The sequence below is a fragment of the Ahaetulla prasina genome, chromosome 6 (assembly GCF_028640845.1).
Source record: "Ahaetulla prasina isolate Xishuangbanna chromosome 6, ASM2864084v1, whole genome shotgun sequence".
NCBI classification, from domain to species: domain Eukaryota; kingdom Metazoa; phylum Chordata; class Lepidosauria; order Squamata; family Colubridae; genus Ahaetulla; species Ahaetulla prasina.
In genome coordinates, this window is record NC_080544.1 from 60,513,264 (window position 1) to 60,538,006 (window position 24,743).

At 40.3% G+C, this 24,743-nt stretch overlaps 1 protein-coding gene across 13 annotated transcripts in view; it reads left to right on the forward strand.

Moving 5' to 3' along the window:
* The window catches only part of BTRC (beta-transducin repeat containing E3 ubiquitin protein ligase), a 215,185-nt gene that overhangs the window by 155,882 nt on the left and 34,560 nt on the right, over window positions 1-24,743 (forward strand). For all 13 annotated transcript variants that reach the window (XM_058187726.1, XM_058187722.1, XM_058187728.1 and 10 more), the window contains 5 exons: window positions 4,841-5,072; window positions 7,602-7,788; window positions 17,625-17,721; window positions 19,153-19,290; window positions 19,825-19,943. In XM_058187726.1, coding sequence (XP_058043709.1) covers window positions 4,841-5,072; window positions 7,602-7,788; window positions 17,625-17,721; window positions 19,153-19,290; window positions 19,825-19,943 — 773 coding nt within the window. The remainder of the gene's footprint in view (window positions 1-4,840; window positions 5,073-7,601; window positions 7,789-17,624; window positions 17,722-19,152; window positions 19,291-19,824; window positions 19,944-24,743) is intronic.

Here is a 24,743-nt window from a genome sequence, read left to right on the forward strand (position 1 = left end):
GTTACAAAATCCAAATAGTTTTGGAGTATGTGGTATTAGAGCAAAGCCAACTCTGGAGTAGCAGAGAGTAAAGGATGCAGGCTAGCTGCACCAAGTTACGGGAGGAGGTATTTTGCATATCAAAGTGGGCAATCCTCAACTTGGGAACAGACCAAGCGAACAAACTAATAAAGGGATGAAGAATAAGAACAGATATAACACTACTCAGACTGAGCCAAACAGCCCTGAAAAGAAAAAAAATATTCTTGATGCATTTCCATGCACTTTCCTTGCCAGATTTGGCTTACTGATTCTAGTTCTCCCACTCCCAGGCATTTTCCATATTGGTCTTGAATCCCAAGCCTGATTAGGAAATGCGCCCTAGAAGTCCTTGCTTATGTTAGAACCTCCAATAAAGACAGCTTTGGGAGAGAAGAATTTCTAACCTGCTCTCACCCTAAACCCCTCCTCCACTTCTCAATGGAAGACAGTGAGTGTAATTGCAGAATACTTAGTCCCCATCTACATAGCAAATTTCCTTACTTAAAAGTCACAAGCCTGCAGATCCCTAAGTAAATGTTCCTTCCATTTGCAACCTTCCCTGTCCATTTCTCCATTGATTTTCTTGGGAAGCCGGCAGAGAAGATTGCAAATGGAAAGCACATGATCGCAGGCACTTGGCAGCTGGTCGTAAATGCAAATAGGTTGCCAAGTGCCTGAAAAGCCATCTTGTGACTTGGGTGGGGGATATTTTGCAATGGCTGGAAGCACCTTGCGGATTGGAAAGCATCCATTCCAAGGCCCTTGTGATTGCGAACAGTCCATAAATGACCAGTCATAAGTCGAGGATTAACTGTACAAATTTTCTTAACTGGACTTCCCCACTTGCAGAAAGTTATTATTAGTGCAATAAAATTCTATTAAACTCATCCTATTGCACCTTACCGCAGAACCAGAGAAATACTGAGAAGCTTTGATTTTGGTATCCTTGGAATACCAAGTTGTAATTAAGTAGTTTTCTTAAACATGAGGAAATAAATTTTCTAAATAAGTTGAATAGATTTTATCAATGGTTAGAAATGTTCATGGAAGTTTGTGTGTAATAACAGAACAATCAGCTTCTCAGGCTCAGAAGATTGAATATTGGCATGTTCTTGTGATTCAACAACAGAGCATAAAACTCTTACACATTTCCGTGAAATATCTTTAAAATGCTTCTCATTTCAATGATTAGGGTCAGCTTAACAGTCCAAGCAAAGCAATGGTTAGCAGAAGTTTCCTGCTGTGAAAAAACTCCCCCACTTTCCCTCAATTAATTTAACTGTGAGCCTTTTGTTGTTGTTGTAATAATTTGGATTTTATTTTATTTGCTATTTTCTCCAATGTTAAATTCACTGCCTGATATGTGGCCTGTTCCCTTGTTACTACAATTTTGTCCTGTTTTATTTTTTTGCTGATCCAATGAGAACGATTCATCTCCTTAACAATTTGTCTCTCAGTATGTAGTATAGGTTTATTTAAATAAGTTGCCTATGGATAACTTGCATTAAAGCAATTCCCACTGTATCTCTCACACATCCTGTTAACCTTAAGAGGGAAACATTTGGCCTTAACCCTCTTTGCTGAGCACTGGCTAATAGCCACTGTTACAAACATTGTCCCCAATTGGTCAATTCTTTTAAGCTCATGCAATGTTTGCGCACATCCAGCAAAGCTTTAATGCATATCTTTCACTAGGCAAATGCCTAGTTTAATTAGTCAATTAAAATGTGGAATGTGGATTTTTTGGTAAGATAATCATTGTATCCAGGGTGGGGGTGGGGGAATACATATTTGATATTTTAGTTTAAGAGGCAGGGACAGGAAATCATTTTGAAATTTACCACTAGGAAAGCTAATTATCCTTTGGTCATAGTATGTGAATATGCAATGTTTATTCTATTAAATATGTCCTTTTCTAAATTATTAGTTGATTAGGTTTATTCTTTTTATCTTAGCTATAGTTCCATTGCACATATAACACATTAACTACCAGATCCTGTTGTAGAAAGCTCAGCAGAAACTTCTTGTATCCTTCTCGAGATCAATATAATGTCCTTGTATCCAAGACTATTTATTTCCAGATGGCACCAATACTTCAGTAATACAGTGCCTTATTTTATGAAAACTGGAAAATTGGAACATGGCACTAGGCTGCTCATAGTCCTGGTAGTCTACTTCGTATTAAAAATTGAAGCATAAATGGAACATGTAATTAAGCTTGGTTTTAAACATTTAAGCTGGCCAATTACAATACCTATAAATGTCATGATACTGAAGTACTAAATGCATGATGGCAGCAAGCTAACATGTTAAACATGTTAATGTTAATATGTTATGCTTATGTACCGAAGACAAATTTTCTTTTGTGTCTAATCACACTTGGGCCAATAAAGAATTCTATTCTGTTCCATTCTGTTCTGTTCTGTTCTGTTCTCTTCTCTTCTCTTCTCTTCTCTTCTCTTCTCTTCATATTAAAAAAGAATTTGCCAATTAGTTGCATAGATAGAAGATATTGAAAGACCCATCCTACTGTGTTTTATTTTTGAACTACTACTGTTGATTTTGCAGCTCAGATAGGAGAAAGATATTAATGAAATTAGACAGGATATCGAAAAAAGCACTATTCAGCAGCTCTACAACCATTTCTGTCCTCTGGTGTGACATTCCTCCCGACCCCCATCATTTAATTGCATTTGTTCTTAGTAGGCCATCATAGTAGGATAGGTCTGTCTGGAAATTAAACTATTCTTTCCTCTCCCAATTTCTTTTCCATGTTAATTGGAGCATTAATATATACTGCTTAGGTGTTAGTGTACACCTAATACTTCAGTACAGTAGTTAATTTTTCCTACCAATATATATTGCAGAATTTTCCAAGACAATCATCGCTGATAACGTCACATTATTTCTCAAGTAACCAGACAGTTCTTTTGCTGACAGTTATCAATTTGTTTTCTTTCCTGCTTCAAGAAGAAAACTATTTTTCAAAGGAAAATTGTTTCTTTTTTCTGTAGATCTTCAACAAATACATATAATACTAATTCCATGTTTTGTGTGCCATTTGATGTAGTGGTTAAGACACAGGCCAGAAATTTGAAAACCATACATTCTACTCTACTTAGTCACAAAGCCAGTCATTTACTTTCAGCGCTATGAAAGAGATAATGGCAAATCAAAAATCCAAGAAAACAACAGACTTGTCTAGTCAGTCGCTAGGAATTAACACTAATTTGAAAGTACAAACAATATTTTATAGGCAGAGGAATTTGAATTTTACAGTTTCTTTGGAGATTGTAAAATAGGCACTGGTGTTAATACATTTGGGTAGAAATAATTAAAAGTCACGAAGAGTTATATTTTAGGAATTCCATCTTCCATGAAGCACAGAGGGCTGAAACGACTTGCCCAAAGCCATAAATTGAACAGTCTGTAACCAACTGAGATATTTCCTGTTTAGACCTCTCTTTGAATCATACTGGCTTTCTTTGCATAATTTATCTAAAATTTGGATGATAGAATTTCTATCTCTTTTGAAATTTGTATATGCAGACCCAGAATAGTAAAATATATTGCAAGAAAATTGTGAGTTTTATTTGTAATCAAATAGTGCACAAAGAGCAAGATTAGTACTGGAATGGAAAACAAACATGCCCTAATTTTTATCCTGAAAATATCCTTGTGCATATTCACTTCATGGTTTTTAGTGGCAAACTCATGCTGACTGTTTAGCTTGTTCACAACTTCAGAGAAACCATCCATTAGAGGTAATTATCCTACCAGATTGCAACCATTGAAAACAAGCCATAATACATTTTTACTCTAGAGGTGACACAAGATTCTTGTTGTTTTTGCTGTTAGAAAGTAATTCAGTTACCCTTTAGAATCCTGTTCTGAATGCTTATTATAGGATGAAACAGAAAGCAAATGTTAACAGGATTATTGTAAAGGAGATGGGCATTTGATGATAGAGAATCATAACGGGCTATAAATGAAGCACATAATTCAAAAGTGGACTTTGCTCTATAAAGATTGTAAGAATTGTGTTTGAGTAGAGTTCCAAGTCTTCAAAATGAAGGATTTCAATTTAGCTCAGTTTCATCTTATTCAGTCATATAATTAATTGGAATGAATGCTGTTCTCATAATGAACATTAAAACATTCCAAGTGGACAACAGGTTCCTTAAGACTCTTGCATAACCTCATTCTGGTCAAGGCTGAAGTAAATAATGCTACATGGGAAAGAAAAATATCAGTTGATCATGTAGACTACCTTTCCCTTGTTTCATAATGACCCAATAAATGAAACCATATAATGGAGGATTATTGGTGTGAGAAAGCCTGCTTGGAGAAACCACTATGTCTGTGAACGAAATATGGGCAAATAAATGGGGCCATAGATTTACCAGTTACAGCCATTTCATATTCAAAAATTTTAAACAGTTCAGTTAAATTCTGAAACATACTAACAAATGGCATATTTTCAAACAATATACATACATATATAATTTCATGTATTTTCTATGAATTTATCAGTAGTCCAATGTTTCTCTTAAAGCATCAATTTAAAATTGAATTGTTAAAACTATATGACTATATTAGTACATTGAATTATACAGAAAGAATTGGGTAGCCATTTCAATTGTATATTAAGATGATTACACTGTAAGACTCTGGTAGCAGTTTAAACTGTAAATTAAGGCCTAGATGAATTTGCTTTCCTATCATCTGAGTAGCCATGTGCTAGAATATTGTTTTCTAAAAATTCCCGATTATTGCTGCTTTAAAACTAATTTTTTGTTTATGTTCCTTTCTTCCATAGACAAAACTTGCCAATGGTACTTCAAGCATGATTGTGCCAAAACAAAGAAAGCTGTCTGCAAGCTATGAAAAAGAAAAAGAGCTCTGCATCAAGTATTTTGAGCAGTGGTCAGAGTCTGACCAGGTAGAATTTGTGGAACATCTCATCTCTCAGATGTGTCATTATCAACATGGGCACATAAATTCATACTTGAAACCTATGTTGCAGAGGGACTTCATCACAGCATTACCAGGTATTCTACTTGGAGCATACAAAGAGATGTACTCATTTTTATTTGGAAGTGCATTTTCTGCCAGAAATTTAAATTATTTTGGCTTACATTGTTGTTCTGGATCTTCTTACTTGTCATAACGTTTATGCTTCACTGGACTTTTTCTTTGATGAGCCTGCAACAATCGATCAATTGTCTTTCAGTTATTGGCACATTCATTTATATACATACATAATAAATACATATAAACATTAGTGATGTTAATCACTGTTAGCTGAAGCAGAAGTAATCCTTACTGTCTACAGATTGACACTTTCCTCCACATGATAACTATTTAGCAGAAAGCATTTGTCATGTTGTGAACGTTGTTGTCTTCTTCATACTGCAGCGTAACTGTTTTAGTTGTCCTTTTACTTGCCTTGAAGGAATTATCTTTTAAATGTTACTTTTCTCTCCCCAATTTGTACTTAATGAATTTTCTGGAGGAGACCATGACAGAAAGAAATAAAAATTACTCAGATGCTTGAGAAGGTCATTATTGAGATTTTTTTTTTTTTGGCCTGTCTGTCCTGAACAGGAAACACTTGGTACATAATATCCTGCTTAATCCTGTTAAGAATCATCTGATAGAAGCCTTTTATGTATCTGCTTACTTAAGTATAGGCATATGATCTTGAGCATCCCAAAATATACTTGTTGCTTTACATGCTGAACCATTGCTATTAATCAATGAGTCTCAGTTTCTAGGTCAGTTGTAACAAGAGCAGAAATGAAGCATTTGATCTCATGTGAAATGTTCAGTAAATACTCTGAGCAACTATGAATTGACCTAAAGCAAATAGAATAGAATAGAATAGAATAGAATAGAATTTTTATTGGCCAAGTGTGATTGGGCACACAAGGAATTTGTCTTGGTACATATGCCCTCAGTGTACATAAAAGAATAGAATTTTTAGATTTTTTTTTATTGGCCAAGTGTGATTGGACACACAAGGAATTTGTCTTGGTGCATATGCTCTCAGTGTACATAAAAGAAAAGATACGTTCATCAAGGTACAACATTTACAACACAATTGATGATCAATATATCAATATAAATCATAAGGATTGCCAGCAACAAGTTATAGTCATACAGTCATAAGTGGAAAGAGATTGGCGATGGGAACTATGAAACGATTAATAGTAGTGCAGATTCAGTAAATAGTCTGACAGTGTTGAGGGAATTATTTGTTTAGCAGAGTGATGGCCTTCGGGAAAAAACTGTTCTTGTGTCTAGTTGTTCTGGTGTGCAGTGCTCTGTAGTGTCGTTTTGAGGGTAGGAGTTGAAACAGTTTGTGTCCAGGATGTGAGGGGTCTGTAAATACTTCCACAGCCCTTTTTTTTGACTCGTGCAGTATTCAAGTCCTCAATAGAAGGCAGGTTATTAGCAATTGTTTTTTCTGCAATTCTAATTATCCTCTGAAGTCTCTGTCTGTCTTGTTGGGTTGCAGAACCAAACCAGACAGTTATAGAGGTACAGATGACAGACTCAATAATCCCTCTGTAGAACTGCATCAGCAGCTCATAGATGACTTCCTTAAAATTATTGACAATGGTATATTCTCAATTTGAGATACACTATCTGTTCTTTTAATTCTATAAAGTATTTACATACTCGGCTTGTATTTAGCCTTGTGTGATGGAATGCAGTAAGAAGGTAGATTCCCAGAAAGGATAGCTACAGGGGAATAAGAGGCAACTCAGTCCAGATATTACATATAGGGAAAAGAAACCCCTTGCTGATCATTTACAGAGTATATTGTAGATGTAGATAGTAGAGTACTCAGTCTGTAAAGATTTTATGTATAGGTTTGAAAAACTTGATTCTTCCAAACATTTATTTTTTGTAATGATTAGATTAATTGTAATTTAATGATTAATTAATTGTAGTCTGCTTACATTTTCTTCGGTAGAACATCAGCAATATATGAAATTCTCATATTCTAGTTTCCCCAAAATGGCAGAACATCACAATTGTCAACGTTCAATTGTATGTGTTTTCTTTTAAAACTAAATAAGTGACAGACAGACAGATACCTTTTACAATCTCATCACTATTCTTGCTAGATACTACTACTTGGGAGTTCATATTATGGTAGGAACATATATTCTTCATTGCATCAAAAGCCTTTAATTTTAGCACAAAGTAGCATTTGAACTGTTGGAATAAAAGAAAAGCTATAGTAGCAAAATGAGAAATGTTCCTAATATACCAAGATGTTGTAGAATGCATCAAGTGAGAAAAGTCTTCTGTCGAACATCCCTCTAGTACTAAAACCAATAGAAATAGATTGGAATGACTTCCTGAATTCTTTATCATCTTAAATGCTTTGCTGTTTCTTACCCAAAGGAAGTTACTCGTTGTTGAACTTAACATGAGACTCTTTTCTATCCAGACATTCCAGTTCTTAATACAAAAAATGGAATGAGCAATGATGAGGATGAAAATGTGTTTGTAACTTACGATCTCCTAGCAGGCTCCCCAGTGATCACTAACTACTTTTCTTCCAGCTCAAGGCCTGGATCACATTGCTGAGAACATTCTGTCATATTTGGATGCCAAATCTTTGTGTTCTGTTGAACTAGTATGCAAGGAATGGTACCGGGTGACGTCTGATGGTATGCTGTGGAAGAAACTGATTGAGAGAATGGTCCGTACCGACTCATTGTGGAGGGGTTTGGCGGAGCGAAGAGGATGGTGAGAAGTATCAAACATATATCTGCTCAGTAGGGGATGTAGTTGCCAGTGATAGATTGATCATTTTATCTGAAAATTGGAGAATACCTTTTAATTTTTGCTATGTATTTCTTATTTTGTCTGTTAGTTACTATTTTCTGAGGATATATGTTTTCTCTTGATTCTAGAATTCATTCCAGAAGCCGCTGGCAGCAGGCACATCACTTTCATCAGGAGGCAGGGTACAACTATTTAGCTGCTCACTTAAGGCAGTAGGTTTTCTTAAAAGACTACTGACGTGAATATTTTTCAGGCCCCAATTTCTTTCTTATCTTTCTCCCTCATGCCCATCCAAAAACTATCCTTAATGTAGTCACTAAGTAAAGGCAAGCTGGGTAGGACTCTGGTAAAACAAAAGCACTTCTTCACAAGCAACAGAGATTACCACCATGTTTCCTCATAAGAGGTTCATCTGTGCTGTCTCTTAACAATACTGACCTAGTATTGCTATGGTGGGACTTCAGCCGTCCCCACTGCACTGCTTCTTTCTGATATAGGCAGTAATTTTAGTGTTTTTCTTTTCAGATGACTCTGAAAAGTCATCTCTGTTCCCATTATTCTCTAGTTATTGGTCCTATGTTTCCTGGTGGTCATTCTCTCAGCTGCTGCTGCTGCTTCATTAAAGTAGTTTCTCTCCGAACCAGAACTCAAATATTTGGTGGGAAAATATTTTCTCTTAGCACAGAAATTTTATTGGTCCTTTATGGCCACTTCAAATCCAGAATCTGCAGGATTTGCATGCTTGTTCTGGAAAAGGTTTCACTGTCCTTAAAGGATCAAAATCTGGATCTAGCATTGAGAGTGGATTGCCATACTGATGGCATAGAGAGTTTTTTATCAGATTTATCTAATGTCAGATGCACCATTCTGTCAAAACTCCTGATAGCTCATCTTTTTTTTTAACTGCACCTTTTTCTTCTCAACTAGCACTTTTCTCCAGAATATATTTCATTTGCTAGCCTAGAGGCACAAAGGCAAAGAATGCGCCACAGGATTTAACGGAGTCTATTACACTTTACAATTCTCATATTACACCATTTGAAACCAATGTAACAAATAGATGTAACACCTTTTAGGGATTTGAGTGGTGGGATGTGTATATATTAAAACCAGTCAGGTATAATATTCTTCCATCCCACAACTAAGATCAGTCTGTGACACATACCTAAAGAATAATCAAAATCCAATTACTATATAACGAATAAACAAGTTTCTAGAACTCAGAAATAGATGTTATGAATAGGATATCAACTGTTTTTTTTAGCAGACCTTTGCATTTGGAGATGTAATCTTTGCTCATAAAATATGGAATACTGGAATACTGACTACTAAGCAATTAGCATCTGAAATTCAGATATTATACATCATCTATTTCATATGCAGGACCAAGTCTGATGTTCTACTATTAACATTTTATTAGATGCTTCCCTCCTGGGATAACCCCTTTAATACACAATTTTCTATTCATTGGGCCTCCATAGTTTTCTGTGAGATATTTGGATATAAATATTTCATAAACAAGACAAAGTGATAGCCAAGCCATTTTAGCTTCTATTTATTTAAACAATAATAATAATACTGCCACAATTTGCAAGTGCAAATTCTATTAAAAGCTTTGATATCATTAATATGTTGACATTCAATAGATTAAGAAAAAAAATAAAGCTTGTGAAATATTCTTAGGTTTTTCTAAAATGCAATTCTGCACCCAGTTTTAGGAGCAAGTGTACCAAATTGCTTTTTTCATGGCATTTTTAACAGCAAACATGAAAATCACAATTATCTGCATCTTTAAAACTTAACATAGGGAAATGTGGTTTAATTTAAGAATTAAATCAAATTCCATTTGTGGAGATGTAATCTTTGCTCATAAAATATGGAATACTGGAATACTGACTACTAAGCAATTAGCATCTGAAATTCAGATATTATACATCATCTATTTCATATGCAGGACCAAGTCTGATGTTCTACTATTAACATTTTATTAGATGCTTCCCTCCTGGGATAACCCCTTTAATACACAATTTTCTATTCATTGGGCCTCCATAGTTTTCTGTGAGATATTTGGATATAAATATTTCATAAACAAGACAAAGTGATAGCCAAGCCATTTTAGCTTCTATTTATTTAAACAATAATAATAATACTGCCACAATTTGCAAGTGCAAATTCTATTAAAAGCTTTGATATCATTAATATGTTGACATTCAATAGATTAAGAAAAAAAATAAAGCTTGTGAAATATTCTTAGGTTTTTCTAAAATGCAATTCTGCACCCAGTTTTAGGAGCAAGTGTACCAAATTGCTTTTTTCATGGCATTTTTAACAGCAAACATGAAAATCACAATTATCTGCATCTTTAAAACTTAACATAGGGAAATGTGGTTTAATTTAAGAATTAAATCAAATTCCATTTGTGGAGATCTTAATGATAGGTAGACAACACATAAAGTGGTAAAAGCAGCAGTTCTATCACTTTTCCGATAACATTAGAAATTTATTTCCTAAAGTTCTGTGCCAAACATGGGATTAAAAAAAAAATTCTTTAGCCCTAGAAAGTGGGTTGTATTGACAACCCACTTTCTAAGGGGTTGATATTGAATATTGACAACCCACTTTCTAAGGGGAGACATGATAGCAGTGTTCCAATATCTCAGGGGTTGCCACAAAGAAGAGGGAGTCGGGCTGTTCTCCAAAGCACCTGAGGGTAGAACAAGAAGCAATGGGTGGAAACTGATAAGGAAAGAAGCAACTTAGAATTAAGGAGAAATTTCCTGACAGTTAGAACAATTAATCAGTGGAACGACTTGCCTTCAGTAGTTGTGAATGCTCCAACACTGGAAATTTTTAAGAAAATGTTGGATAACCATCTGTCTGAGATGGTGTAGGGTTTCCTGCCTAGGCAGGGGGTTGGACTAGAAGGCCTCCAAGGTCCCTTCCAACTCTGTTGTTATTATTATTATTAATATTTACCTAAGCTATATCACTATCCTCTTTGATTCTCCTTAGAAGAAACAATTATTAAAGCAAAAGATATGTTTGGTACTACGGTATATAACAAAGCAAATATTTTTAGATTGCTGAGCTGCCCACATATAACAAATGGAGGTTTGAAAAATGTTATTCTTTGCTAGAGAAATGCAGTCAGCATGAAATCTGATGAGGGTCAGTGCCCCTGTGCCACATATTATTTCATTCTGTTTAATTTCTCAGTAAATTGGTTTTTTTTTCTCTCCCCGAAAGCTGCCTATACAGTCCACAGTCACTTTCATATGATTTTTAAACCATATGTGTTTCTTTCCTTATTCTATCTTTTTATTTTTTTTATCAGTTGGTTAATAGATTTAACAAGACTGATTCATTATAGCTGCAAAGGAATAATCAAGTAGCATGTCTTCTGTAGTTTCTACTTCCCAGCATGAAAATGTAAAATAGTAATAAGCTGTCAAAAGCCCAAGATGTAAAATAACATATACCCAATATGATATGTAGAAAATATGTTGGTGATAAATCATTTTGTAACCTAGCTGAATGTTTTATTTACTAATATATTCTCAGGAAATCCCAGCATTTCAGTTTCCTAATATTCTTCACATCATTAAAACCTTGCAATTCCTCAAAATGTATTTTGGGAAATTTAAGATTAGAAGTTTTCAATGGGTTGTTTTATTCAAATTTTTACCACTCTTGTAATTTTTTAAACAGTATATTTTTCATGTGTCAGGCCATCTCATGTACAAAGAGGCTTCTTAATACAGTTTCAAGGGTATAGGAAGGGAGAGATTTATAGGTGGAATAAACTGGTCTGAGAATTATTACAAGACAGTTATAAAAGGGAGAGTAGAGATTTAGGTGTCATACATCAGATGCCAGGATTGTACTTATGGATTTGTGTCCACTTCAGTTTTACAGACATAAAAATATCCATTGTGGAGTTCTTTGTTTCTGCACAATACTGAGTAGCCTTTTAATTTTAAAATGAGAATATTTTTAAAACTATGCCTTTGGAGAAATTTGATCCCATTGATTTTCAAATCACATCCATTCCAAAACCAAATTAGTTCGAAGAAGAAGCCTTGCTGTTTACCATTAGCTAGTATTAGCTAGTATTTGTAATACTGCGAATTGACTGATAATTTTACTATGGGACTTGGCCTCAAAACAATTGAACTGTAAAGAATATGCTGCTCACCAAGGTACTCTCCTGATGTCATTCTCTTATTTAAATGTCCCTATGGTAATAGAAGCAATTTATGTAATTTTTAAAAACCAGTCTAGAGAAGATTGCAGAATAGTGTTTCTTGGTGAATTGCAAATGGGGAAAAATATTATTCCTCTCTAGCAACACATTACAGGACATAGGGTTTATTGGCTTTTTTTTTCATATTTGAGGGTTTGAATATTTTCATTAAAGTTATTTATTGTGCAAACTATTAGAAGCAATATATCCATTTTATAGTAGTCCTCAACCTCAGTTGGGACTGGGATTATTGTCATATGGTGATGCAGTTGTAAAGTAAGACATCATGTGACCACAACAATGGTAATCCCAGCATCCCACCCCCCATTGCAGTTTTTACCTATGAATTATGGGTCGGTAAGTGACTACCTGCCCCAGTCAAAGCCATTGTGGTTAAGGTTTCTCCCAGCGCTGAGCCTCAGTAAGGTAAGAGGCTGCCTCCAACTCATCCTACTCACCTGTCTCTCCTCATCTCTGCCCTTTGGCCAACCTGCACTCTGCCTTGTGACTCAGCAAGCAGCCTCAGAACAATGTGGCTCTGGAGTTACTTGCTATGTTACAGTAAGCTGTGCCCAGCACCAACTTAGTCCCAGCTGTGGTCAGCCTTGCTATCCTGCACTCCAAGACCCCTGCTGCCCTGTGCTGCACCATCCCAGCTTCATTTTCTTGCTTCTGTTGCTGAAAGGAATTGCTGGGCCGGGCTAGGCTTCAGATGCAGAAAAAAAAATGCTGAAAGCAATCTTTGAGTGGCAACATACCCAAGTACTCCTTTGTAAAAAAGCTCCTGGGGCTCAGCATGTCAAAATGTCTTTTTGGGCATTGTTGCCCTGCATACATTCTTCAGTCAATCTCTGTTCTTTGACATTGAGCTGACTTCAAAGCACCTTGGCTGGTACCCTTCAATCAGCTGAGTTTAACATCAGTGCCCATTCATTTCACTTGCTCTCCATGCCAAGGACTTACAGTATGCTGACCCGTGCACCATGCCCATCTCCAGCCTACTGCTTCTTCCACCATTATTATTATTATTATTATTCAAACTTTTATACCGCCCTATCTCCCAAAGGACTCAGGGCGGTTTACAGCCTTATAAAACATAAAATATAATATAAATACATGTTAAAACAACATTTAAAAAACTTATTCCATTAGGCCAAATTTAAAACTATAGTTAAAATACAAAACCCCATTAAAATTCAATTTATAAAAAATCAAACCCTAGGCCAGCCCTGCACGGATAAATAGATGTGTCTTAAGCTCGCGGCGGAAGGTTTGGAGGTCGGGAAGTTGACGTAATCCTGGGGGGAGCTCGTTCCAGAGGGTGGGAGCCCCCACAGAGAAGGCCCTTCCCCTGGGTGTCGCCAGTCGGCACTGCCTGGCAGACGGCACCCTGAGGAGTCCCTCCCTGTGAGAGCGTACAGGTCGGTGGGAGGTAGTCGGTGGCAGCAGGCGGTCCCGTAAGTAACCCGGCCCTATGCCATGGAGCGCTTTGAAGATGGTCACCAAAACCTTGAAGTGCACCCGAGAGGCCACAGGTAGCCAGTGCAGTCTGCGCAGGAGAGGTGTCACGTGGGAGCCACGAGGGGCTCCCTCTATTACCCGCGCAGCTGCGTTCTGAACCAACTGAAGCCTCCGGATGCTCTTCAAGGGGAGCCCCATGTAGAGAGCATTGCAATAATCCAAGCGAGATGTAACGAGCGCATGAGTGACCGTGCATAGGGCACCCCGGTCTAGAAAGGGGTGCAACTGGCGAACCAGGTGAACCTGGTAAAAAGCTCTCCTGGAGGCGGCCGTCAAATGATCTTCGAAAGACAAGACAGCTGTCCATCCAGGAGGACGCCCAAGTTGCGGACCCTTTCCATCGGGGCCAATAACTCGCCCCCAACAGTCAGCTGCGGCTGCAGTTGACTGTACCGAGGTGCCGGCATCCACAGCCACTCCGTCTTGGAGGGATTGAGTTTGAGCCTGTTTCTCCCCATCCAGACCCGTACGGCTTCCAGGCACCGGGACAGCACGTCGATAGCTTCATTGGGATGGCCCGGGGTGGAGAAGTACAACTGAGTATCATCAGCGTACAGATGATATCTCACCCCGAAGCCACTGATGATCTCACCCAGCGGCTTCATATAGATGTTGAACAGAAGGGGCGAGAGAATCGACCCCTGCGGCACCCCACAAGTGAGGTACCTCGGGGACGACCTCTGCCCCCCTGTCAACACCGTCTGCGACCGGTCGGAGAGATAGGAGGAGAACCACCGATAAACGGTGCCTCCCACTCCCAACCCCTCCAACCGGCGCAGCAGGATACCATGGTCGATGGTATCAAAAGCCGCTGAGAGGTCTAATAGGACCAGGGCAGAGGAAAAACCCCTATTCCTGGCCCTCCAGAGATCATCAACCAACGCGACCAAAGCCGTCTCCGTGCTATAACCGGGCCGGAAGCCGGACTGGAACGGGTCTAGATAGACAGATTCATCCAGGTACTGGGGTAATTGACATGCCACCACACTCTCTACAACCTTCGCCGTAAAGCGAAGGTTGGAGACTGGACGATAATTACCTAAAACAGCTGGATCCAGGGAGGGCTTCTTGAGGAGGGGTCTCACCACCACCTCTTTCAAGGCGGCGGGGACGACCCCCTCCAACAAAGAAGCATTTATAATCTCCCGGAGCCAGCCTCGTGTCACCTCCTGTGTGGCCAGCACCAACCAGGAGGGGTACGGGTCCAGTAAACATGTGGTGGCGTTCAACCTCCCCAGCAACCTGTCCATGTCCTCGGGAGCCACAGGATCAAATCCATCCCAAACAGTTTCGACAAGACGGGTCTCTAACATCTCACCTGGATCCACGCAATTTTGATCCAGACCATCCCGAAGCTGAGCGATTTTATCGTATAGATAACCGTTAAACTCCTCGGCTCGCCCTTGTAACGGGTCATCCCGCACCCCCTGTTGAAGGAGAGAGCGGGTCACCCGAAACAGGGCGGCCGGGCAGTTATCTGCCTACGCAATGAGGGAGGAGACGAAGGAATGTCTCGCTTCCTTCAGTGCCACCAGGTAGCTCCTACTAAAAGACCTAACTAGTGTCCGATCAGCCTCCGAACGGCTGGATCTCCAAACACTCTCTAGGCATCTTCTCCGGCATTTCATCTCCCTCAGCTCCTCAGAGAACCAAGGAGCTGGTTGAGACCTACGCTGGGTCAGAGGCCGCAAAGGCACGACACGGTCTAAAGCCCCAGCCGCGGCTCGTTCCCAAGCCGTGACTAGTTCTTCAGCCGTGCCATGGACAAGATCTTCAGGGAATGGCCCAAGCTCCGTCAGGAACCTCTCCGGGTCCATCAGGCGCCTGGGACAGAACCACCGTATTGGTCCCGTCTCCCTGCGGTGGTTGGATGGCGGTCTGAAAATCTAGACGAAGGAGAGAGTGATCTGACCATGACAACGGCTCAATGACTACATCTCCTAAAAACAGATCACTCATCCACTGACCAGAGATAAAAATCAAATCCAGTGTGCCTCCCCCAATGTGGGTGGGGCCATCCACTACTTGAGTCAGGTCTATGGCCGTCATGGAGGCCATGAACTCCCGAACCGATGCTGATGATGTGCTGGAAGAAGGCAGGTTAAAGTCCCCCATGACCATAAGTCTTGGGGTCTCAACCGCCACCCCGGCAACCACCTCCAACAACTCGGGCAGGGCTGTCGTCACGCAGCAAGGAGCCAGGTACGTGACTAACAAGCCCAACTGACCCCTATGGCCCCACTTCACAAGGAGGGATTCACAACCGGCAATCTGAGGAACAGTGGTCTCCCTCGGCTCCAGACTTTCTTTTATAACAACCGCCACCCCCCCCACCCCTACCTTGATCCCTCGGTTGATGGAATGCTCGGAAACCTGGTGGGCACATTTCCCCAAGGGGCACCCCCCCTTCTGTGCCCAACCAGGTCTCCGTGATGCCCATAAGGTCCGCGGAGCCCCCCTGTATAAGATCACAGATGAGGGGGGCTTTGTTCACCACGGACCGAGCATTGCACAACATCAACCGAAGGCCCAAGCTCTGAGGATCCTGACCATCCGGGGAACGGGAGAAGTCCAAGGGGTCAGAGCGCGTGATCGCTTTCAAACATCGAGCATGCGCTCCCGGAAATCGATATGACCCCTCGCTTCCGCCATACCTGCCTCTCCCACGTACCGTATCAATAGAGCCACCCTCACGAATAGGAACATACTCCTCCCCCATAAGATTGGAAGTCAGGAAAACACAGTGGAACAACAGGTAAGAGAAGTGTCTCAGAGATTAACTCTTGCACTACCAAAATCCACCTGGCTTCCAATTCTGTTGTGAGGGGCAGTCTCAATCTCTAGCTGTCCTCTGCTTCCAGAACACTTTCTAATCCTGATCCACAGCTGATTTTTATGAATATAGAAAAGAGGGGCATTTTGGTGCACCCTGCTCCAGGAACCTTTTTGCAAGGGTGTTTTTGACACATTGCCACTCAGGGACTGCTTTTGGCTTTTTTTTTTTTTTCTTTTTTTCTTTCTTTCTGCAGCTGAACATTGGGCCCAGCAGCCAGGCCAAGCATGCCTCAGCAGCAGCAGGAACAAAAAAAATGAAGAAGGTGAGCTGGGGCATGAGAGCACATGGCAGTAGGTATCCCAGAGTATAGGGTGATGTGGGCAACTGCTGGGACTGGCCTGGGCTGGCTTTGGCTTTCTTGGGCTATTTGCCAACCCACAAGGATGGCCAAAGGGCAGACAGGGAAAAATAGGTAGGTTGAGGAGCTAGAAAACCTTGGTGGTCATAAGTGCAGGCAGGCTGCCAGATGCCTGAGTTTTGAACCCATGACCAGAGAGGTACTACAATGCCTGTAATTTCAGGCACGAGTTGTGAGTGCAGTTTTTCAATAATGTAAATGAACTTGTAAGTCAAGGATTACTTGCATTGTTTGTTTATTTAAAAATAGGAAACATTTGTGACCATAGTGTGGGAGCTGGTTCCTCAGTTTCAATGATACAGTCTTGAGGCAGACCTGAAAGGAAAGTGCTGAGATGTTATATGTGGTCAACATACCACGCGTTGCATATCACTGAATTTAACCTTTGGAAGTTGCCATCCATGGGTGCAAATTGTTTCACCAATTTTCTTAAAGAAAATCAGAGTCTCTGTGGAAAGAAAATTTTGAAACTTTCTCCTAAAGCATTTATGACCTACAACACTAGCTTTAACATTAAAACAAATTATTTCCCCTATTGTCCAATGACAACTAACAGAAATGCGTTCCTTATCAAAACTGACACCTATAGGTATTTTTCCAACAGCTCCTTTATTTTTTTTATTCATAATCTGCTGAGAAAAATGTTTAGGTATCTTCCTCCTGGTGCAATTACCCCATTTCAAAAGGCAATATTAAAGGGAAAAATAAATTATCTTTTCTATTTTTTTATAAAAAACTTGCTCTCTACCAAGCAGTTGGAATGTTTGAAATATTAAACAACTTTGTACAAAACTAAACTAGACAACTGAAATTAATACTATTTCATTTCTTTCTTTAAGGGGACAATATATTTTTAGAAACAAACCACCTGATGGGATAATACCACCAAATTCATTTTACAGAGCACTTTATCCCAAAATTATACAAGATATAGAGGTAAGAGTCAGAGAAAACACATGAAGGAAGTCACTGGGTAGGATGGGTTATAGAACTTTCATTTGGATTCATTTGGACTGCTTCATCTATGACTTTTCTACCTCCCGCCAAATGTGATATGCATTTGCCTTGAATTAAAAAGGAATATAAAGCCTATACATTTTCCAAAAAATCATGTCTACTTCACATAAATATGCATTAGTTTGCTTTTGAATCACTTATATATCTTTTAGGCTAGATCAATTTATAATTAGTATTTCTATTCACTGTAGGGTGTTCAGATATTTTAGTGCAGAGATACACATTCGGTGGCCCCTCAAAATTTTAGGTGCAACTTTTTATTTCGCACAAGATGAAAACTTGACAAAGAGAAGTAAACATGTACACACAATCCATGTAATTATATACAAAATTTCTACGGGGATATGACAACGGCCTCATAACAGGATATTCAGTTCAGCTATCCAAGTGATTGTCTGTGGCATTATTTCATTCAGATCTTCTAAAGAACCAGAGAATGCACACCATGGGGAGTTTTGCACAATATGTTTAATAGTTTGCATATCAACACCACAGTCGCACCAAGAGGAATCTTTCCACCCCCGTTGATAGAGGCCAGAGGCACTTCTTCCTGTGTCACATCTAATTCTGTTCAGTTTTGTCCAGACAGAGTGAAGCAGATTAAAACTAGGTGGTTTGGTAGAGAGTTCACTAATAGGCATGGTCTAGAACAAATCACCATGGCCAATTCACCGTGACCATTTTGCCTCGGCCAACTTGCCATGGGACATTCCACACAGGATAACTCAATGCAATAAGTGTTATCTACCACTGTTTCTTCTTCATTATTTCCATTTTTGTCAATGGAAATAATGTAGAAGAAAATGGTGGATAACATTTATTGCACTGAGTTATCCAGCATGGAATTGTCCCACAACAAGTTGGCCACAGCAAGATGGCTGCAGCTAAATGGCCACACTGGATTGCCCATGGTGAGATGGCCATGGTGAGTGGTCCCATTCTGGATGGCTGGGTCACAAGAAGATATCTTGGATCATTCCTCTCTCCAGGCATTCTCGGAGTTAAGGGGAGCATTTTATCAGGTTCGCCTGATTCGCCAGTTGCACCCCTTCCTTGACTGGGACTCCTTACGCATGGTCACTCACACCCTATATTTCACGGTACTATATTCTAGATAGCTGGTGCTTTTGATTTTTAGAAATGACAGTGAAATTTTAGCAAGAGTTAATACATTGTGAAAGCTAAAGACTGGGAGGGGAAACAGACTGTCCTTTCTTCTTGCACATTTGGGAGTATCTAATGATAAATAGGTTCAGCATTAGAGCCACTTCTCTTGTCCCATGAGTGCAGCAATGTAAAATTTCCATGTTTTTGTTCCACATTTTAAAATTGTTTTTCTCTCTTCCCCAGACGATAGAATCAAACTGGCGTTGTGGAAGGCACAGCTTACAAAGAATCCACTGCAGAAGTGAAACTAGCAAAGGTGTTTATTGTTTACAGTATGATGATCAGAAGATAGTGAGTGGTCTACGAGACAATACAATCAAGGTGAGAGTTCCCCGATGTGCAATAATGGAATACAAAATCTATTCTGCAAGAGAATGCCAGCATAATAATGAAATTGACCTATTCTTCAAAAGAATGTGAAGTGTAACTTCATTTGGAAGAGGCAATGCATGAGAAAAATTAGCTACTTTCCATATCCTATCTCAGCTGAGTTTGACTTAAAAATATATTGATTTTCTTTTATCAGTTTCAAATAGGGAGGATCATCTATAATACCAGCTTCATTTTCTTGTGCGATATTCATGGCTAACTATATTATTGGTCCTTCAGTAATTAAAGTCTTTCTGTTCCCTAATGAGAAGAGTAAATACGATGTTCATATTAAAAACAGAGATATTAAGGATAGTTTATATTGCTCCAAAGTGCCTGTGGAATACAAAGTGCGTCGTGTGCTACTTAAAGAAGTTCTGTTTGCCTTAGTAAAGAAAATGCTGTGTTGTAGGAAACAGAAGAGACTCTATAGCAGTGCAGTCTGTTACTTTGTGATAAAATCTTAGTATTCTCTTGTTTTCCTAGATCTGGGACAAAAATACCTTAGAATGCAAGAGGATTCTGACTGGACACACTGGGTCAGTTCTTTGTCTCCAGTATGACGAGCGAGTAATCATCACTGGATCTTCAGATTCCACTGTCAGGTAGCTAACTATTCATTTAAAAATCTATTTGTTATGTCTTTCTAACCAATATAAACCACCACGCCAAACTATGTCATTGTGATTAGAGTAAACATTTTTAAAACAACTTATTAATATAGTCTTCTGCCAACAAACAAAACAGATAAAAGAAATTAAAATAATTATTAGTATTAATATTTGCATTTCTATCACATCTTTACTAATTATCCCAACAACAGCAGTCCCCTGAGGTACATTGGAGATTCAAAGTCATCCAGTGAATTTCATGGTAAGTGTTGTCTTGAACCTGAGTCTCCCTAGTTCAACTCAGATATTAACTAATTATTATATTGGTTCCACCAGCTAAGTGTCACTGAAAACATTGGTGTGATAGAAAAGATTGTAATTGATGACCTCTGGAGGGCCAGGGATAGGGGTTGCTCCTCTGCCTTGGTCCTGTTAGATCTCTCGGCAGCTTTTGATACCATCGACCATGGTATCCTGCTGCGCCAGTTGGAGGGATTGGGAGTGGGGGGCACCGTTTATCGGTGGTTCTCCTCCTATCTCTCTGACCGGTCGCAAACGGTGTTGACGGGGGCAGAGGTCGTCCGCGAGGCGCCTTACTTGTGGGGTGCCTCAGGGGTCGATTCTCTCACCTCTCCTGTTCAACATCTATATGAAGCCGCTGGGGGAGGTCATCAGTGGTTTCGGGGTGAGTCATCATCTGTACGCTGATGATACTCAGCTGTACTTTTCCACCCCGGACCACCCCAACAAAGCTGTCGAAGTGCTGTCCCGGTGTTTGGAAGCCGTACGGGTATGGATGGGGAGAAACAGACTCAAGCTCAATCCCTCCAAGACGGAGTGCCTGTGGATGCCGGCACCCCGGTACAGTCAGCTGCACCCACAGCTGACTGTTGGGGGCGAGTTATTGGCCCCAAAGGAGGTGGTACGCAACTTGGGCGTCCTCCTGGATGGATGGCTGTCCTTTGATGAACACCTGGTGGCCGTCTCCAGGAGGGCCTTTTACCAAGTTCGCTTGGTTCGCCAGTTGCGTCCCTTCCTTGACCGGGATGCCTTATGCACGGTCACTCATGCTCTGGTTACGTCTCGGTTGGATTATTGCAATGCTCTCTACATGGGGCTGCCATTGAGGTGCACCCGGAGACTGCAGTTAGTCCAGAACGCGGCTGCGCGAGTAGTAATGGGAGCCACTCGTGGCTCCCATGTAACATCGTTACTACGCAGTTTGCACTGGCTTCCTGTGGTCTTTCGGGTGCGCTTCAAGTTTTTGGTCTCCACCTTTAAAGCGCTCCATGGCTTGGGATCCGGGTACTTACGAGACCGCCTGCTGTTACCTTATGCCTCCCACCGACCTGTACACTCCCACAGAGAGGGTCTTCTCAGGGTGCCGTCCGCCAAACAATGTCGGCTGGCGGCCCCCAGGAGCAGGGCCTTCTCTGTTGGAGCCCCGACGCTCTGGAATGAACTTCCCCCTGGCTTACGCCAAGTATTTGATCTTCGGACCTTTCGCCGTGAGCTGAAAACACATCTATTTATTCAAGCGGGACTGGCATAATAGTGTTATTAATTTTAAATTGGGTTTTTATTGCCTTAGGGTTTTTTAAATTTTTAAATTTTAATATTGGCCTTTTGTAATTTGCTTAGTTTTAAATTTTGGTTTTAAATTGTATGTATATTAACTTTTTATCTCTGGCTGTACACCGCCCTGAGTCCTTCGGGAGAAGGGCGGTATAAAAATTTAATAAATAATAATAATAATAATAATGCTTTAAAAATATTCACAGTAAGTGCATCATGAATACAGCTTGGTTGGAGACATGCTGTGTCCTGTAGGCACTATGAGAAAATGTTGTCCCCAGTAGTTTCTGGTCTCCCAAAAGAAAAGAAGACCCAGTAGGCCTCCATAAAAGAGAAAGCGATCTGTAAGATACCTAATTCTTGTGCCACCTATAGCTTTAAGACAAGCATTGTTAGTTATGATCGGAAAACTGGTTCCCAGTGCAACTCTTGATGTACTTGTATAATATGATCTTACTTGTACTTAATGAACTGTGTTAATGTTTCCAAGCATTATACATAGGCATCCTTTTATATTTTATATTTATAATGCGCTGTGGTTATCTTAGAGGTAGTCTTTGACTTGCGACAATTCAGCAGTTGTTCATAGTTACAAAATGCTGAATGAATGGTGGTTACAATTGGTCCTTGGAGGTCCATTCCAACAGTTCCAAAATCATGTGATCACAATCTGGTGCTTGGCAGCTGACTCATACTTACAATTGGTTGCAGTGCCCTGCGATCACGTGATAACAATTTGAGATCTTCCCTACATCTGTCAGGAAAGATTGCAAGTCACTGGGGTAAATCTCCCTCATCTGCACAACCTCCCCCAACCCTTCTGCATTTACGCAGTGCCAGCGACTCATGCATTCTCACACGTCCTCCCCAACCCTTGCTGCATCTCCCTAATAACTTCACAAAATCCTATTTACACCACCTTGAACCATACTGTACCACTCTCATACTCTCCCTGAACCTTACCATATCTTCCTCACAACCTCAAATACCCTCTTGTATCCTTCCCCTACTTAACAGCAGTCACTTGCCTTCCACTTGCTTCAAAATTCCTGCTGGCTTCCCCACTGTCTTGTTTGTGAGAAGCCAGCAAAAAATTGTCTTATCTGACAATGGCAACTGGGACCACAGGGTTTGCAATTGCAAAGAGTGCAGTTGTGCTTTATGACCACATTGATTAGGAATGCAAATTCCAGTTCAAATCACCATTGCAAGTCGAGAGCTACCTATACATGAGTTTAATCAAAGCAAGAAATTGTCATGCATGAGTGAATCTAAGCTTCATGTGTTTGTAAAAATAGTATGTGTATTTCATTTCACAATAGTGTTAGCCCCATATTGTAGATGATGAGAAGCATGAGTGGGAGGGATATGGCTGAGACTTGTAACTTTCTAGTGAGTTCATGTCTAAAGTGAAGTTTGAATTGTGAGACTACTTGGCTTATGATTGTGAGTACTGTACAGTTCCTATGCTGAACTGGTGATTCTTCAAGTCAAACTTCATTCTGAAACAAAAAAGACAGGAGGCATTTATAAAGGTAGAAAAAGTACCATGTGCTTTTATTAAAATAAGCTGGAAAATGAGAAGCTTAAATCCTCAATTTCAGACTTAACAATGCATATGTACCACCATATACATATATAAATATAACTCTCCTTGAGAAAATATTATCAGCATAATGCCTGAATCAATAATTTTTGCTTATATACAATTTTATTTAACAGGCTGTAAAATATGCTATATTTTAAAATATATTTTGAATTAAAAGTGTTAATTCAATTTTTACATGCAATTTTAATCAACCACTTAAAGTATCTAGCATTTTTCTATAACCAATAATTTAGAAAATAGAAGAAAGCCTGTTTGACTCACTGGCATTGTCTGCCCTTCCTCCTGTGTAAATTTCTGTATATTGTTAAACTATCCATTTTGGAAACTAAATGAATTTAAAGAGAGAGAGAGATGTAAGCAAAAAGACCCAAAATAGGATGCTTAGCACTTAGATTACTAAGTACAAAAGATCCTTTTCATCTATTAATGTTGCCAGTATTCTTTTCTACAATAATTTTTAAAATTAAGATAAAAGCTCTAGAACCATGATAGCGAACGTATGGCACTGTGGCACACGGAGCCATATCTGCAGGCATGCGAGCCATTGCCTTAGCTTGGCTACAGAGCATATGCGCACACCGGCCAGCTGATTTTTGGCTGGCCCCTCCCACGCTGCCTCTCCCGTCCCAGGAATCTCAATGCGGCACATTTTGGATGCCAGGTAAGTATAGGGCTTGCATGGAAGCTCTGAGAGGGCATTTTCGGCCTCCGGAGGGCCTCCAAGGGGGCGGGGGAGGCCATTTTTACACTCCCCAGGCTCCAAGAAAGTTTCTGGAGCCTGGGTAGGGCGAAAAACAGGCCCACCGGGCAGGAGTGAAATCTACTTACTTTCCCTACCAGTTCGGAAGTGCGCGTGCTGACCCTCTGCGCACGTGCAACTCTTCTGCACATACGCAGAGGATAAAAAACAGGTTACTCCCTGGTTAAAACCAGGAAGTAACAACAACCAGGCAGGTAGGCGGAGCCTCAAGCCGCCATCACTGCCAGTTCTCCAAACCACCGGCTGTCATCGCTACTGGCTCAGCCAAAACAGTCCAAACCGGGAGCATATCACCACTGCTATGGGGCCTACCAGAAGTCTGGAAATGGGCCATTTTCGGCCTTTGGAGGTTTCAGGGAGGCTTGCTAGGCCCAAAACGGGGCACAGGGATGGTGCATGCATGCGCAGGGGAGTGCGGGGATGGGGCAGCAAGGGGTCATGCATTGAAAAAAAGGTTCGCCATCAAACTCTAGAACAACAGTGTCAAACTCAATTTCACTGAGGGCCGCATCAGGGCTGTGTGGGGTAGACTGTGTGGACGTGGCCATCTTGATGCCACTCCCCAAACTTCTGGCATGTTTCCTCTTTGCACTGGGTAGACCAAGCCGAAGCCACATGGGTAGACTGGGTTGAAGCAATGTGGGATGGCACCTTATATTTTCCAGGACAGCCCCGCAGGCCAGATCCAACCACCTCGCAGGCCGGATACAGACCACGGGCCTTGAGTTTGACATCCGTGCTCTAGAATAACAACTTCTAGAGAAGCATTCAGATGCTGCATAATTCCCAAAAGCACAGCAACTCACCATTTGTTCTGAAGACAGGAGTTCTTGAAACACTATATAATATA